The 14,388-nt window shown below is 44.0% G+C and overlaps 1 protein-coding gene across 1 annotated transcript in view; it reads right to left on the bottom strand.

Annotated features, from left to right (window-relative positions):
• Positions 1-125: 125 nt before the first annotated feature.
• The window catches only part of LOC125427951 (unconventional myosin-Ia-like), a 93,220-nt gene continuing 78,957 nt past the window's right edge, over positions 126-14,388 (bottom strand). The window contains exons 21-28 of the mRNA XM_048487518.1: positions 10,125-10,199; positions 7,321-7,455; positions 6,078-6,150; positions 5,271-5,319; positions 5,052-5,184; positions 3,686-3,838; positions 1,862-1,989; positions 126-565 (exon numbers count right to left, since the gene is read on the bottom strand). Of these exons, the coding sequence (XP_048343475.1) occupies positions 442-565; positions 1,862-1,989; positions 3,686-3,838; positions 5,052-5,184; positions 5,271-5,319; positions 6,078-6,150; positions 7,321-7,455; positions 10,125-10,199 (870 nt within the window). The 3' untranslated portion in view covers positions 126-441. The remainder of the gene's footprint in view (positions 566-1,861; positions 1,990-3,685; positions 3,839-5,051; positions 5,185-5,270; positions 5,320-6,077; positions 6,151-7,320; positions 7,456-10,124; positions 10,200-14,388) is intronic.

The raw sequence follows: 14,388 nt of genomic DNA on the forward strand, positions 1-14,388 counted from the left end.
TATTAAACATGGTGAGCATACTTTCCGACACCCCTTAGCCACTGCTATTAAAATGTCATGTCAGTATGAGATTGAATGTCTGGAAAATTCTTCAGGCCTAAGAAGCTTTGAATGAAATGGACAGCTTTTCATTTGTATTATGTTTTATTGATCCTCTCTCTTCCTGTTCAGTAAGTCTTCTGCTAGAGAGGCTACTTCCCAAGATGCTGGAAGCTACACAGGTTTGGTTTATCAACAAATGGAGAAACTGGTGCACATTCAATACTGAATGAAGTATTTAGACAGCTGCCCCTGAGAGAGAGATTCTGGAGGTCCGATGGTGGTGGTGGTGGGCCATAGGTTGGTTGAAGGTTCCTAGATACAGAATCTCAGGAAGTCCAAATAGTTGACTCTGGACAAACAATATAGTTCGGATACTTCTTTGCCTTCCCCAGCTTTACCTTAGTGAACCAGCACCTCCATCCTGCGGCTTCCTTTCTTCCTGCAGACGGGTGCTGTGCCCTGTTTCTGAGCTGTTTCCACTACCTTGACAGTGATGCTGCCTTGCTTGAACTTTACCAGGAACCTGTAGGTGACCAGACAGTCCTCAAGTTAGAAAAAGAAATGTCCCAGTTGTAACTTAGCCCAAAAGAATGTAGCAGCACCCTCTGCCAGAATTTCAGATGTAATTTCAGACCAAGCATAAACTTTTCTGAAGAGGGGAAAACCTTGCCTGTTATTGAGGTGGCAACGAATATGCATAAGCCTGACAAGGGTCTTGGGCTGAAGGGTGTGATCTGTCCAGTGAGGAATTAACTTTGAGAGCTTTGGCTGTTGTATTTTTTCCAAGCTGTGTGGCTGTGGCCTGGTAGTTTTTGCTCCTGTTTTGCCCACATCTATGCAGACGAAACATTGGGAGCAAAAACCACCATGGCCACATAATCTGGAAAACTCATGACAGCCAGTTGATTCTGGCTATAAAAGTCTTTGACAATACAAGCCTTCGACAATACTTTGAAAGCATTGTTTGCACAAGGTGAGGGTAATATCTTCAGTAACATCAAACCAGATATAAGTTCAAAAACTTCTGAAGATATTGGGAGAACTTTTAGTGTTGTGATTTTTGCAAGCTGCTTTGGTTACTGAAGGAAAAGCAAGGTATAAAATTTTAAAATATTTCTATATAGAAAGTGAGTTGAAAATTCACAAGCCAGTATTTTTGGTACAAAGGAGGTCCAACCTACAAAGTTTTTTTTTTCACTGTTACATTTCTGCTTGCTCTAAGCAGTTTTGGTGTCTCTGTTCTTTTTAAAATAAAGGGTTCTTGCTGGCTCTGTAAACAAGCCAGTCGGGTATCCTGCAACCAGTGTGGTGATATTAAGAAGCCACTTAGCCAATCTGATTTGACTACATAAAAAACACCACGAAGCCATATCAGGGTGAGAACACTGTAGCCTGACCTCCATCTGGATGGGAGAAGGCTTTATCATTATTTCATATCACTGTTGAAACAGGGCCTGGTATTTTACAGGAAGCAAAAATATATATCCCAAAATGCTCCACTGCCACCTTGGGCTGAGCTCTACTGAACATGGCCAGTACACCACTAATTGTCAAGGTGCTATACAGAAAAAGTGTATCCTCAACCCACCACAGATGGGTGTTACTGGTTTTGCACTGGAGTGAACACAGCTTTAGCTTTGTTTGTTTCCCTCCTCCTGCCTGTCTAAATTTGGCTCCATGGTCTTGTAGTTTAAGATGGGTGTCCTCTGTGCAAGATGGAGAATAGGAAAGGGAGACAAATACACCCCCCCCCCCCCGGACTCCCAACATTTGGCCCAAAGCCTCCCCTTTCTCTACCCACTGCCAAGTCTGCCCTTACTCATCAGTCACTTGGAGTTTCAATCTCTGCTTTGTAGTCTCCAGAACTGTCTGGTGGAGCCTGGTGACCAGCTCAATCAGGTGATCACTGATAAGCAAGAAGTCCCCTTTGCTGCCCGCTGTGGAAGACTGCAAAAGGGAGAGAAGGTTAAACCTATTGAAGGCATCACCCTGGTCCTTTCCCAAGCCTACAAGTGCCAAGAGCTTCCCTCTCTTAACCGACAACCTTATTAACTGGACCATGACTTTGCACACCTGTCTATGGCATCTGCTGCCGTTCCCTAATGCAGGTGAAAGCCAGCCTACCCAGCTATGGGCACTGGTCACATGTATTTGTGTCAACTTCCATGCCCTTTTGCCAGCCTTGGTCCTGGAGCCTGAACTCTTTGGGGCTTGATCCAGCCTCATTACATTCTTGATTGTATGCAACATAATGCATCACTGCACTGTTCTACTGCCTTGTAATTTCTGCTTTACTGTCCATATTGTGTTTTTAGGGCAAGGTTCTCTAATTTTGTGGGCTGTCGGTGTTGTACTGTTCCAACTGAATTGTTTTTAGTTGTAATCTGCCTTGAGTCTGGTTAGAAAGCTGGATGGCAGATGAAGTAAATAAATAGCTCTTTGTGACATAATTGTCTTTCCAGCCTGGGCTTGGGGGGTGGGAAATAGGGAGATGAGGTTGGATCCAGTCTAAATTTTCCTTTGACAGAAACTACCTCTGTCAACAGAGGCTTCCCGTCTCTCCCTACTACTGCAGCCCACTGTTCTTTCCAAACTGCTCCTCCTGAGGGACAAGAGACCATCAGGAATGGCACGAGAGGCAAATGGGGGGAGGCATCTCTGCAGCAGCAAGGGAGAACTGGTGGAAATTACATCTCCCTTTCCATTAACAGACAATTTATTCCAGATCCAGGCCACAGACTAGGAATATTAGTGAGCTCAAAAGTTTCCCAAAACCTGATATTGTTGCAAATTGTACCAGTGAGGGACGAAGGGAAGAAACGGATGCGATGATTGTGAGATGCAGATTACATGAAATAGTTGTATCACTGGGAAGGAGAGGGTCAGTTTCCAAGTCAGGAGGGGGCTGGGGGGTGGAATGAGATGCTCCTCCCTCACTTTGCTCCTAAACCATGCTCTGAGACTGGAAATAAATTTAGTCAGCATAAAAATGGGGTGGAAGAGGGGCACAGCAAACTAAGGAAGGTTTTTCCATAAGCCACTCCTCCTCCTCCACAACCCATAATTCAAAGGTCTCCAACCTTTTTGAGCTTGCAGACACATTTGGTATTCTGACACAACATGGTGGGTGTATTAACAAAATGGCTGCCTAAAGAGTCGAACCTAGCCACAACATTATTAGCTTCAGTAACACAGTGAAGATCATGGGCTGTGGCAGCTGCTGCCAAACCAACATTTTTTTAAAAAAAAACCACCCTACTTTTTAAAAAGTATTCCTCACAACTAAATTTAAAAATTCAAAATTTCAGATACAATTTGCACAATTCTGGTTCTGTCAAACTCCTTCCCTCCCCCACCCCCCATTTCAGCTGTGGCATAAAGCAACATTTAAAAACAAACATGCTGTAATGTCATAGAGCAGTAGTGGCAAATCTATGGCACTCCAGATGTTCATGGACTAATTGGCCATGCTGGCAGGGGCTGATGGGAATTGTAGTCCATGAACATCTAGAATGCCATAGGTTCGCCACCATGGTCATAGATTTTAAAGACAGGGAAACTGACTCAAGGTGTCTTTCTAGCACGTCCCCTTTCCCTGCCCAGCACTGTAGCTGGTGGGACCCACCATCCCCTCATTCAGTACCTCTTTAAGATGCAAAACAAAGAATCCATCTGAGTAGCGGCTGACGGAGACACTGTCAATGTCGCTCAGGGTGATCACGGTTTTGGGTTGAGCTGCCTTGGGATCAGCCAGGATCACATGACTCTTGGTAAGAAGGAAGAGTCTAGGAGAAGCCTGACAGATACAAGGTACACATGAGAAAGACAGACATCCTGGAAAAGTCCTCAGTCACACGCAGGAAGGGGGTGCCATTTTGAACATCAATAGCAAGTTCCTAATCTTTTGAATCAAAACCAAAGGTATATCCAGTCTCAGTGACCCGGAGAATGCTTTTGAGGGGTTTACAAACAAAGCATGAAGACAACAACCCTCCATTGCATCTGGGGCTTCAATACATGGTATCTAAATATAGAGATTTCATTGTGGGGAGCAAGGTCTTCAGCACCTTTGACAAAAGCCAAAAGTTTAGAACTGTTGAATGACAAGAGGCCAACCCTTCTTTTCTGTCACCATCACCTTGCATACTGAATTACATGGCTTCTGAACACGTGTGTGTTATGTGCCATCAAGTCATTTCTGACCTCTGGCCACTCTAGGAATTAGCAACCTCCAAAACAGCCTGTCAGTAATGGTCTTGTTCAGGTCTGCCAAACCAAAGGCCATGGCTTCCCTCACTAACTCAATACATCTCATGTTGAATCTTCTCATTCTGCCTTCAACTTTTCCTAGCCTTATTGTCTTTTCTGGTGAGTCTTGTCTTCTCACAAAGCAAAGACAAGTAATTTTAGCTTTCTAAGGAGAATTCAGGCTTTATTTGATCTAGAACCTGCTTATTTGTTTTTGGCAGTCCACAGTATGCATCAAACTCTTCTTCAGTACCATTTAATTATCTACTGTTGTTAACATGCTGCACCACCAGCAGGGAGTAGTAGTTAAGAGCGGTGGACTATTCTGGAGAACCAGGTAAGACTCTCCCCTCCTCCACATGAGCCGCAGACTCTTCTCTAACAAACTGGATTTGTTTTCCCTCTGTTACACATGAAGTGTCTGCTGGGTGACCTTGGGCCAGTCAGTTCTCTCAGAACTCTCTCAACCCCACCGACTTTACAAGGTGTCTGTTGTGGAGAAAGGAAGGGAAGGAGTTTATAAGCCTCTTTGAGACTCCATACAGGAGGGGAAAGCGGGGTATACATTCCAAATTCTTTTCTCCTTTTTCTTAATAGCAATGTAGATGTCTTGTGCCACTCACGAAAGCACCAAGAACAGTATGCCCGCAAGCAAGTGGGTTTCTACAAACTTGGGAGATATGCGTACCACATTAATGTGTGAAATATGAAAAAGATTATGACTCCTGTCCCCACGTGCCTGGTGAGAACACATTTCTCACCTTTCCATCGCCCCGGTTGACTTTTCTCACATTGTCTGCCATGACCAGTTTGTCGTCCGTGGAGGACAGAAGCTTACGATACCTGGAGTTCTCTTTCAGACCCAGATATTCCCCTTGGAATGGCTGCTGGAGACTGGGAGACACAGAGCACAGATTGTAATCCTGATAGGCTGGACTCTCTCCCAGCAGGGATGGGTGACCTTGGCCCTTCCTTCTCACCTCTTGGTGTACAAGCTTTTCTTGTCCCGGAACAACTCACTGGCTTTTGCTTATCCTGGAGGGCTGCTTAGCATATGTAGTGACAGCGCTGGTCCCGATGGCATTTCTTATACTGCACAAAATTAAAGAAGGGGAGACCGGAACAGGGTAAAGCTTTGTTGTTTGCAGCCACCCTGACCCAGGTGAGTAGTACGGACATTTGGGGGAAGAGGAGCAAATTCACCACACTCAAATAGGCTTGCAAAAACTTCTGAGATTTGTATTCTCTTGGTCTGAAGTCCCCCCCACTCCTCCCGACTCTGCAAATTCTGGATTCAGTTGGATAAATATTTCCATTTTGAAAGCAATGTAATATATGCTTGCTTGCAATGGCGTAGCACCACAAAGGCTTGAGGGGTGCAAAGCTTCAGGCACGGGCCTTGGAGGGCTGTGGTAGGAGGTCATTCCGGGGAGTGTGGTAGAGGCGGGGGGGTGTGGTTAACAGGGGCAAGGGGCAGGAGTGAAGACCAGGAGGTGTGGCAGGGGCCCCTCGCTCCACCCCTGCCTCCTTTTGTTTGAGATAAGTTCATTGCTCACTTGCGTAGAGGACAAAGAATAGTAGATCTGCGGATCACTGTATCCTGTGCTTGACGAAGAGGAAGTACTGCCGTTGGAGAGGGGCTGTGGCTCAGTGGTAGAGCATCACGTTTACATGGAGAAGGGATCCAGATTTAATCCCTGACATCTCCAGTTAACAGGGTCAGGTAGTGAGTGATGCAAAAGATCTCCATCTGAGACCCTGGCCTACAGTATTGTATAATTAGGTACCACTGAACTTGATAGACCCCGGTCTAAGTCTGCAGAAGTCAGCTTTGGGTGTTCTTACCTTCCTGTGCAGGAACTGAGGTAGGTTGGGGGAGGACACAGAGTACCATGGGCATGCAGATTAGGAAATGCACTGGGGCAGGGGTCTGCAACCTGCGGCTCTCCAGATGTTCATGGACTACAAATCCCATCAGTCCCTGCCAGCATAGCCAATTAGCCATACTGGCAGAGCTGATGGGAATTGTAGACCATGAACATCTGGAGAGCCGCAGGTTGCAGGCCCCTGCTCTAGGGTGTGTGGATTAGGAAGGCTTCCAGTGGCCCTACCAGCCAAGGCAGCTGTCAACCAAATTGATCGTTAAGATGACTGAATTCACTCCCTTTATCTCTCTGTAGCATCTAAAATAGGATTTGACTCACCCACGTCTTTTCTTAATCACCAGCTGATGAGTGCCTGGCAGCACCTTAACCTGGCAGAGATCCTGGCCTGACACTAAGATAGGTGCCTCCATTATGCACTCTGGTCATGGAGGATGAGACAGGTGCTTGATACCTAGTTAGGTGGTTTATGGCGCTTCTCTTACTGCAGTCTGTTCTGCCTTGCCCAGTCATGGTATCAAGCTTTGGCAAAGCAAGGCTATGGCAGTGAGGAAGGAGCAGGTTCTACACATGTACTGTTCTCATGAGCTATACCACATTCTCTCCAAGGGCTCCTGACATCCTCATAGTGCTGTGGGTTTGTACCTCGCCTTCCAGTGTCACTGGCAGGGAGCAAGACCTTCCCCAGGGAGCAAGGCCTTCCTTTATCAGCAAAATAACGTCTCCTGATTTTTTAAAAACAAACCTCCAAATCTCACTTTAAGTCAAGATGTCCAAAGTTGAAACCTTTGTGAAAATCTGTGCAAACCCGATCCATAGAGAATTCCTTGCCAGAATCATGATCTGAAACTGGAAGCTTACTCTACTGCCCTTCTGAACCAGGTATTCTTGGTTTGGTAGGGGGGTTCTATTGCAATGGGGAGGGGGAGGGGAGGAACAGGAAGTGTAAGAGAATCATCACCTCTTCCTTCTCATTGCATTTTTTGCAGGCTGTCATATTTAGGGATGCTTAATTAGCACAATATGTTTCAAATACAGCATTTGTCCCAGCATGCACACAGCCCTGTCTATATCACACCCAAACAGCTCAGGGCAGGTTGATTCTGAAAGGAGGATTAAATAGGGTGAACCATGTTCAATCTCTAACCCGCCAATGGTGGAAGATCTTCTTTAGCTCTTGGTTAGCGTTGGTGAGAAATTTGTAAGGAGCAGCTGGCCAAGTGTGGTCTGTCACTGTCATGGAAGGCAAATTGTTTTTCAGTGCCAAAAGAAACTTTTGCACCTGTAATAGGAGAGGAAGAGACCTTAGCTCATCAAATATCAAACAAAGCCTAGGACATCATATGCGGATTCTTGATGCAGCAACTTTACTGGATGAAGCTAAGTATATCTGGTCAGTTTCTGGATGGGAGAGCCACCTGGGATCTGCATGCATGCATCTTGTGAGTTCCATAGAATAAAAAGTAGGATATAAATATATGAACATATGAACTGGCAAAATTCTTGATTTCACAGTTACAAAGCCACATCGGACACACAACACATTATGTTAAAGACTCAGCCCACTTCATCGAAAAAATTAGCAATCTCCAACCCTAGTGACAGACTTATCAGCTTTGATGTTGTCTCACTAGTCACAAAGGTTCCGGTGAAGGACATATTTGCACTCATCAACCGGATTTTTTCCAACAACATCACAGCTTTTTTTCAACACTTCCTAACAACCAGCTACTTCCAATGGGACAATGATTACTATGAGCAAACAGATGGGGTAGTCATGGGAAGCCCCCTCAGCCTGTTGGTAGCCATTTTTTACATGGAACATTTCAAGAAACAAGCCCTTGAAATAGCACCCAGAAAACCCACAACTTGGTTCCAATTTGTGGATGATACTTTTACAATCTGGAGCCATGGGGAGGAAGAACTGCTGAATTTTCTGGACCACCTTAACGGCATCCACCCAAACATCCAATTTACCATGGAAAATGAAAAAGAAGGAAAACTGCCTTTTTTACATGTTTTGGTCTGTCGCAAACCCAACCATCAATTGGGCCATACAGTAAACAGAAAACCAACACACACAGACTGGTATGTACATAAAAATTCCAACCACCACCTACAACAAAAGAAGGTTTATAATCAAAACTTTAATCAATCGTGCAAAACAAATCTGTGAACCTCACCTCCTCCCTGATGAAATCAATCATCTAGACTGGATTCTGCGGGCAAATGGCTACTCCACAACAGAAATCAGAAGACCTTTAAGACCAAGAAAAACCCAGAGGACTAAGGAGAAACAGCCCCCTTCAGGAAAAATATTTCTACCATACATCAAGGAACTCACAGATCAAATAGGGAAACTGATGAAAAAACATATCCTACAAACAATCTTCAAACCTTACAGAAAAATACAGAAGATATAACACTTAGCAAAGGACAAGAGAGACTCCCTCACTTCTGCAAGGGTCTATCACATACCCTGCGGCTGTGGAAAGGTCTACATAGGAACTACAAAATGTAGCGTTCAGACTCTTATTAAAGAGCATGAAAGACACTGTCGGCTTAACCATCCTGAAAAATCTGCAGTAGCAGAACATGCTCGAAACAAAACTGGACATTATCTGAAAACACTGAAATTCCAGACAACTCAGACAGTTGTCTGACTACACAGAGAGGCTATTGAAATCCACAAACACCAAGACAACTCCAACAAGAAGGAAGAGACTCTGAGAATTAACAGAACTTGGCTACCAGTACTTAAAAACACCAGAGTCAAAGGCTAAGGGCATGTTAGGTTAATGAACAACAAACTCCACTCAGACACAGGATTTGCATTCACTAATACTGTTGCTACTGCAGGAAATACAAATGCAAATACGAATGTAAATGTACTGAAAACCCCACCTGCAATACAATGCAGTCAACCACACCTTTGCATAGCAAGTTCCACCCAAACACAACAACCACCTGCTAGCCCTAGTTTGCTAGCTCTTCCTGCTAGCAGCAAAATGCCCCATCTCCTTTTCCAGTGAGTTTGAACTTTTCCATTAAATAGGAACCCCAGTTCATATCAGGAAGCTGTGAGGCATAATCTAGAGCACCTTCACAATTCAGTTGATTCCTGCATGATTGTCCCTTGCATGACCCTGTAACATTCCCCAAACATACCCAAAGCTCCTTTTAACTGGTTTTTAGGGAAGGGCTATCTGCTGCTAGTGAAGTTCTCGGTTGAAGAATCACTGATAAAGTCAGTGTTTTCTGGAAACTTCCTGTGGAATTACCCAGAACATAGAGCTAGCCAGCTAGAATTGCCTTCAGCCTATTCATACTACCTTGCCATTCTCAGGTCTTATTGATAACAATACTGCTTATATGTGTCTTGTTACCTGACTATCTCTTTCTTGTTTCAAGGAGCTTCAGGTGGTACACACAGCCTTCCTGACCTCCATTTTATCCTCGCAGTGTACCTGTGGGTTGCCCAAAGTCACTCACAGCGCAATGTTATAGAACAGGGGTCTTCAAACTACGGCCCTCCAGATGTTCATGGACTACAATTCCCATCAGCCCTGTCATTGGGCCATGCTGGCAAGGGCTGATGGGAATTGTAGTCCGTGAACATCTGGAGGGCCGTAGTTTGAAGACCCCTGTTATAGAATAACACCCATCTGAAATCATAAAAGTCAAAGGGAAAGAACTGCAGGATTGCAGTACTAGTGATCTGCACTGCTGACTCAGAATTTCAGTCCAGGTCTCTCCAATCCTAAAAAAAACACTCTAACCACTACACCGGCTCACATATTGAACTCACAGCCCTCTGAGTTGTCTGCGTACTCATTAAGAGAGAGTATAACTCATGACATTCAGCATTCGAATTCAAACGCTTAAAAGTTCCTTTTTTTCCTCCATCTCATTATATCTTTTCCTCATCCAACTGGGCCAGAACTTACTTACCAGGCTTTGGTAGATAAAAGTGGTGATGTTGGCAGAGGCCCCAGAACGGAAATACTTCTTGTATTCCTTTCGTGTCTGTGAATGCACAAAAAAGAAGGGAAAAAAGCCCTACTTAGTAGCACACTGTAGATTAACCAACAGACCTTTATAATTTCTCCAGGCAGATAGATATTCCTTCACAAAGAAAAACACTTTAGGATAGGAGATCGAATAAATGCTCTTTTGCAATTTCAACTGTAGAGCATGGCAGCGCAGACCAAAACAAGAGACCCTTGTGGTTTAATTCTGGATGTGGCTAGAAATGAAATCTTTGGCAACCCTCAGGAAAAAAAACCAAGGCCAATTGTGCAGCATTTGAAAAAATACCAAAAAATATCTTATTTTCTAGCCTTTTAAAAGAATCCCAACTGTGTTTCCAACATTTTTCTCAGGGAAATAATAAAAAACACATAAGAAATCTCTTTTCCAAGTCTGGAAGTTCCAGATTCTTCAGTGCTTTAAAAAAAAGTTCTACATGAGTTTTAGTCCCTCTAGTGGTCCATCTGATATAGCAGACAATTAAATCGAGCTTATTTCCCTGTTGAGTTAAGCAGCAGCTTTTTACTCATGATAAAATCAGGTGTGATGTCAAATTCACCACCAGAGGGAGCAAAACACAAGCAGAACTTACACCAATGAAACAGGAACTTGGAGATGAGGAAAAAGAATAGTTTTAGTCATGCAAAGAACTGCAACTGTAAGACCAACTTAAAGAAATTAGAGACCAGCCGAGCCCACATACCTAGACTAAGAATTACCAAGAAATTTATTTTTAAGATTATGCACACTTTTTCCCTTTTCAGAATGAAAGAGGAGTATCGTCTCCTTACATGATTGTGTGAGTGGCTACCTAAGAGCCAAACAACACATACAGGTTTTCAACAGGTTGGGGCCAGGTTCCCCATGCCTAACTTGGATTCCCTGCAGCCACACAGCAGCTGCAAAGGATAGGTTTTTAAAAATAAAGAAGAGCCCAAAGAGGCTTGGAACACGACCATGGGGAGGAAATACTCTTGCCTTCCCCCCAAAGCTGTTTTCCCGGAGCTAGGAGTTATTTCCCTACTTCACATGAGTATTCTATGTGTGTGGAGCAGTAAGTAATAGGAAAATAGGTCCACCTTGGCACTGTTTCCTGGGAGGGAAGGCAGGATTGCTTCCACCCCCTCAGGGTACCCAAATGTGCAGCTTGGCCCTAAGTTCCAGACCCTGCATCAAATAGCCAAGACCTGGTCCTTATGTGAAAAAACAACACAGTGTTCTGAAAATCCAGGGGAAAGCACCCACTTACAGAAAAATCTGCTTTTTAAAATTAATGTTGGCCCACATTAATAGCAGCACCTGCACAAATGGCATACATAATTTTCAAAAATGCACCAGCATTTAGGCAACTTTTTGGGTTGTCACAGCAACCTTTACTATTGCTGGTGGAGCTGGAGAAGACAGCAAGCAGGCAGGAGGAGGAGGGAGGAAGTGCAGGTGTGCAAGGGGGACAGAAATCAATATGGGAAGAGGGGAAAGCAGTGGGGACCGCAAGCTAGATTTGGAGCGGTGTTGTTGCGGATGGGGAGGCAAGCCAGAGGAAGCAATGGAAGGAAGATCAGGGCATTAAGCCAAAGAAGCAAGGGGGTTGTGAGATTCCCCTCCCTGCAGTTGTGATCTTTGTTGAGCCTTTTCTTAGACACCCTAAAAAAAATTAGAAATGCAATCCTTGCCTCTGTCTTCTTATCAACTGGAAGTAGAAGCAGCCAAAATCTTATGAATGAAACAGGATGCTTCTGGGCTTCTCCTCAGGTGAATCTACATCATAGACTTAAATCGTTCTTAACAGTTCCATGCACCAGTGAAGGAAGGACAAGGATCTCTAACAGAATATTTTCAACATCTTCTCCAAATTACAAATCCCAGGGTGCCTTAAGGGAAGCCACATATTTATTATATATTTATCCTGTCCTTCCTCTAGGGAGTTTAGGGTGATGGCAAACATGGCAAACCTCCTCGCCTATACAAGAAATTTTAATTCATGGAAGATATTTGTTTGTGTGTATATTTTACTGATCTCTGAAGAAGATCCTTTTGGGTTGAAATGTCGGGTCCTTTGTGGCATTGCATATGTGTAACCATTCTTGACTGTTTACGTATTATATGCTGGTAGGGCACCTATTTATTTACTTAATTTGGGTTTTAATGTGACTTAATTTTGTTGCTGTTATTTGACACAGTACTAAAAATACTATTTGATTGATTGATTGATTGATTGATTGATTGATTGATTGATTGATTGATTGATTGATTGTTTAAACTTTTATACCGCCCCATCCCCAAGGGGCTCTGGGCGGTGTACAACATATATGTATTTTTGTTTTCTCTCAATCTTTTGGTTCCTAGTTTTTTTACAGGTTGGGTTCTGTTTCCCTTCAAGTCAAGTCAAGTCAAGTAACCTTTATTGGCATAATAATAATACAGTGTTGTGTACATAGGGCTCATTCAGCTGAATAAGAAAGAAAAAAACTGTCTGAAGAATATAAAATGAATTTTTACACATTAAAAAGAGGAGAAAAAAAGGGGAAGGAAGGTATTGTTCAAATTTTGCTCCTGGAGCTCCGGCTTATATACAAGTCTAGAAATTTGGCAACTGCATCATTTACATCGTTGCTGGGATTGGCTAATAAAAATATAATCTTTTGTAAATTAGATCCGTGCTCCTTTTTAATCAGCGGGGTTGACAGATATTTGGTTCTGGGTACGGCATAAAGGGGGCAGTAGAGTAGGATATGTTCTATGGAGTCTACACAATTTCCATTGCACGTACATAGCCTTTGATGATAGGGAGTTTTGGTGAATCTCCCTGTTAATACAGCTGATGGAAGAGTGTTCCAGCGGGCCAACATCATTGCTCTTCGTAATCTGGGCACAATTATTTGATGAAGGTACTGGGGCCCCCTATTTCCAATATAAGGAATGCCCAAGGCAAGAGGAGAGTAAGACCTGGAGGCCTTTTCAGTTTCCCTTCTGTTATTGGCTGATGTTATTCACATCCATGCCATGAAATGCTTTAACTGTTCACTTCCACACAACGAGTTTGTAATAAAGGGACAGAACTTTTTTTTCTCTTGGCTGCTGGCAACCCTGAGGTCATATCATCTCCTGTGGGTGAAGACATCAGGTTGGGGAAAGGAAGGGCTTTCTCAACAGGTGTGCATGCTTCATGGATTTCTAGTTTCCTCCTGCCAAAATCCAGCAGGCTCACACAAACACAAAATGGGATCAAAAGGGCACTGTTGGGTGTTGTGACTTTTCAGCTCACTGTTTCAGCACAGGGACACACTTCCTGCCACAATAACATAATAGTCCCTCAACTCATTCCTACTCACACACAGCCCTGAGGAAACTAGAAAAGACCATTCCATTCCAATGAGTATGTGATAACTAAATATTATTACTTGTCCTCATTGTGGTTTTAGTGAGATATTTTGCGGTTATATCTTACTATGATGACACCGCTGGGCTTTTAGTTTGTTCTTGGGTTAAACATTTTTGGTTGATTTTATTAGCCTAAAGCCACTTCAAATGATTTAAAAAAGTGAACATGATTTTCAAGTGAACAAATCAATAACAGATTGCAACTTTCATCTGACAAAAGCCTGTGAATAAAATAAATTCAGGATAATTGATTGTTTGAGCTACATGTCATGACCCCTTCTACTGCAGCTCGGGAAATATTCTCTCAAAGCTGCGGTGAAATATTATTATTGCTGCTAAGTGCTTTATGTTTTCAAGGGCAGTGTGCCCATTTTCTCCCCCTCATCTCTGTCCTAGCAGCCTCAATGCTGCATAAAATCCATTTGTAATAACGGGTGTTTCCCCACTTACCTTTGATGCGCTACTCTCAGCGCGCGGCATCTCTGGTGCGGGCCCGGGCGTCCCCACGACCCCACGCTCTGCGCGGGGTCATCAAAAGGCGCCATTTCGAGGAGCGCCAGGGATGCTGCACGCTGAGGGGGCGCGAGAGCGGCAGCGTCAGGGCGGCTGCGTTGTCGCCACCCCTGTAGTGGGGAGTGCCGGGGGACCCCGCGCTACTTGAGGAGAGTAGCGCGGGGCTTAAGGTAAGTGGGGAAAGGGCCAACATCAAGTAATCCAACCAATTGTGCAACTTGGTCAGTGTGGTAACAGTGCTGGATGAGGATCCAGGAGACCCAGGTCTGAATCCCCCCTATGCCGTGGAAAC

This window comes from Sphaerodactylus townsendi, linkage group LG03 (assembly GCF_021028975.2).
Source record: "Sphaerodactylus townsendi isolate TG3544 linkage group LG03, MPM_Stown_v2.3, whole genome shotgun sequence".
Taxonomy (NCBI): domain Eukaryota; kingdom Metazoa; phylum Chordata; class Lepidosauria; order Squamata; family Sphaerodactylidae; genus Sphaerodactylus; species Sphaerodactylus townsendi.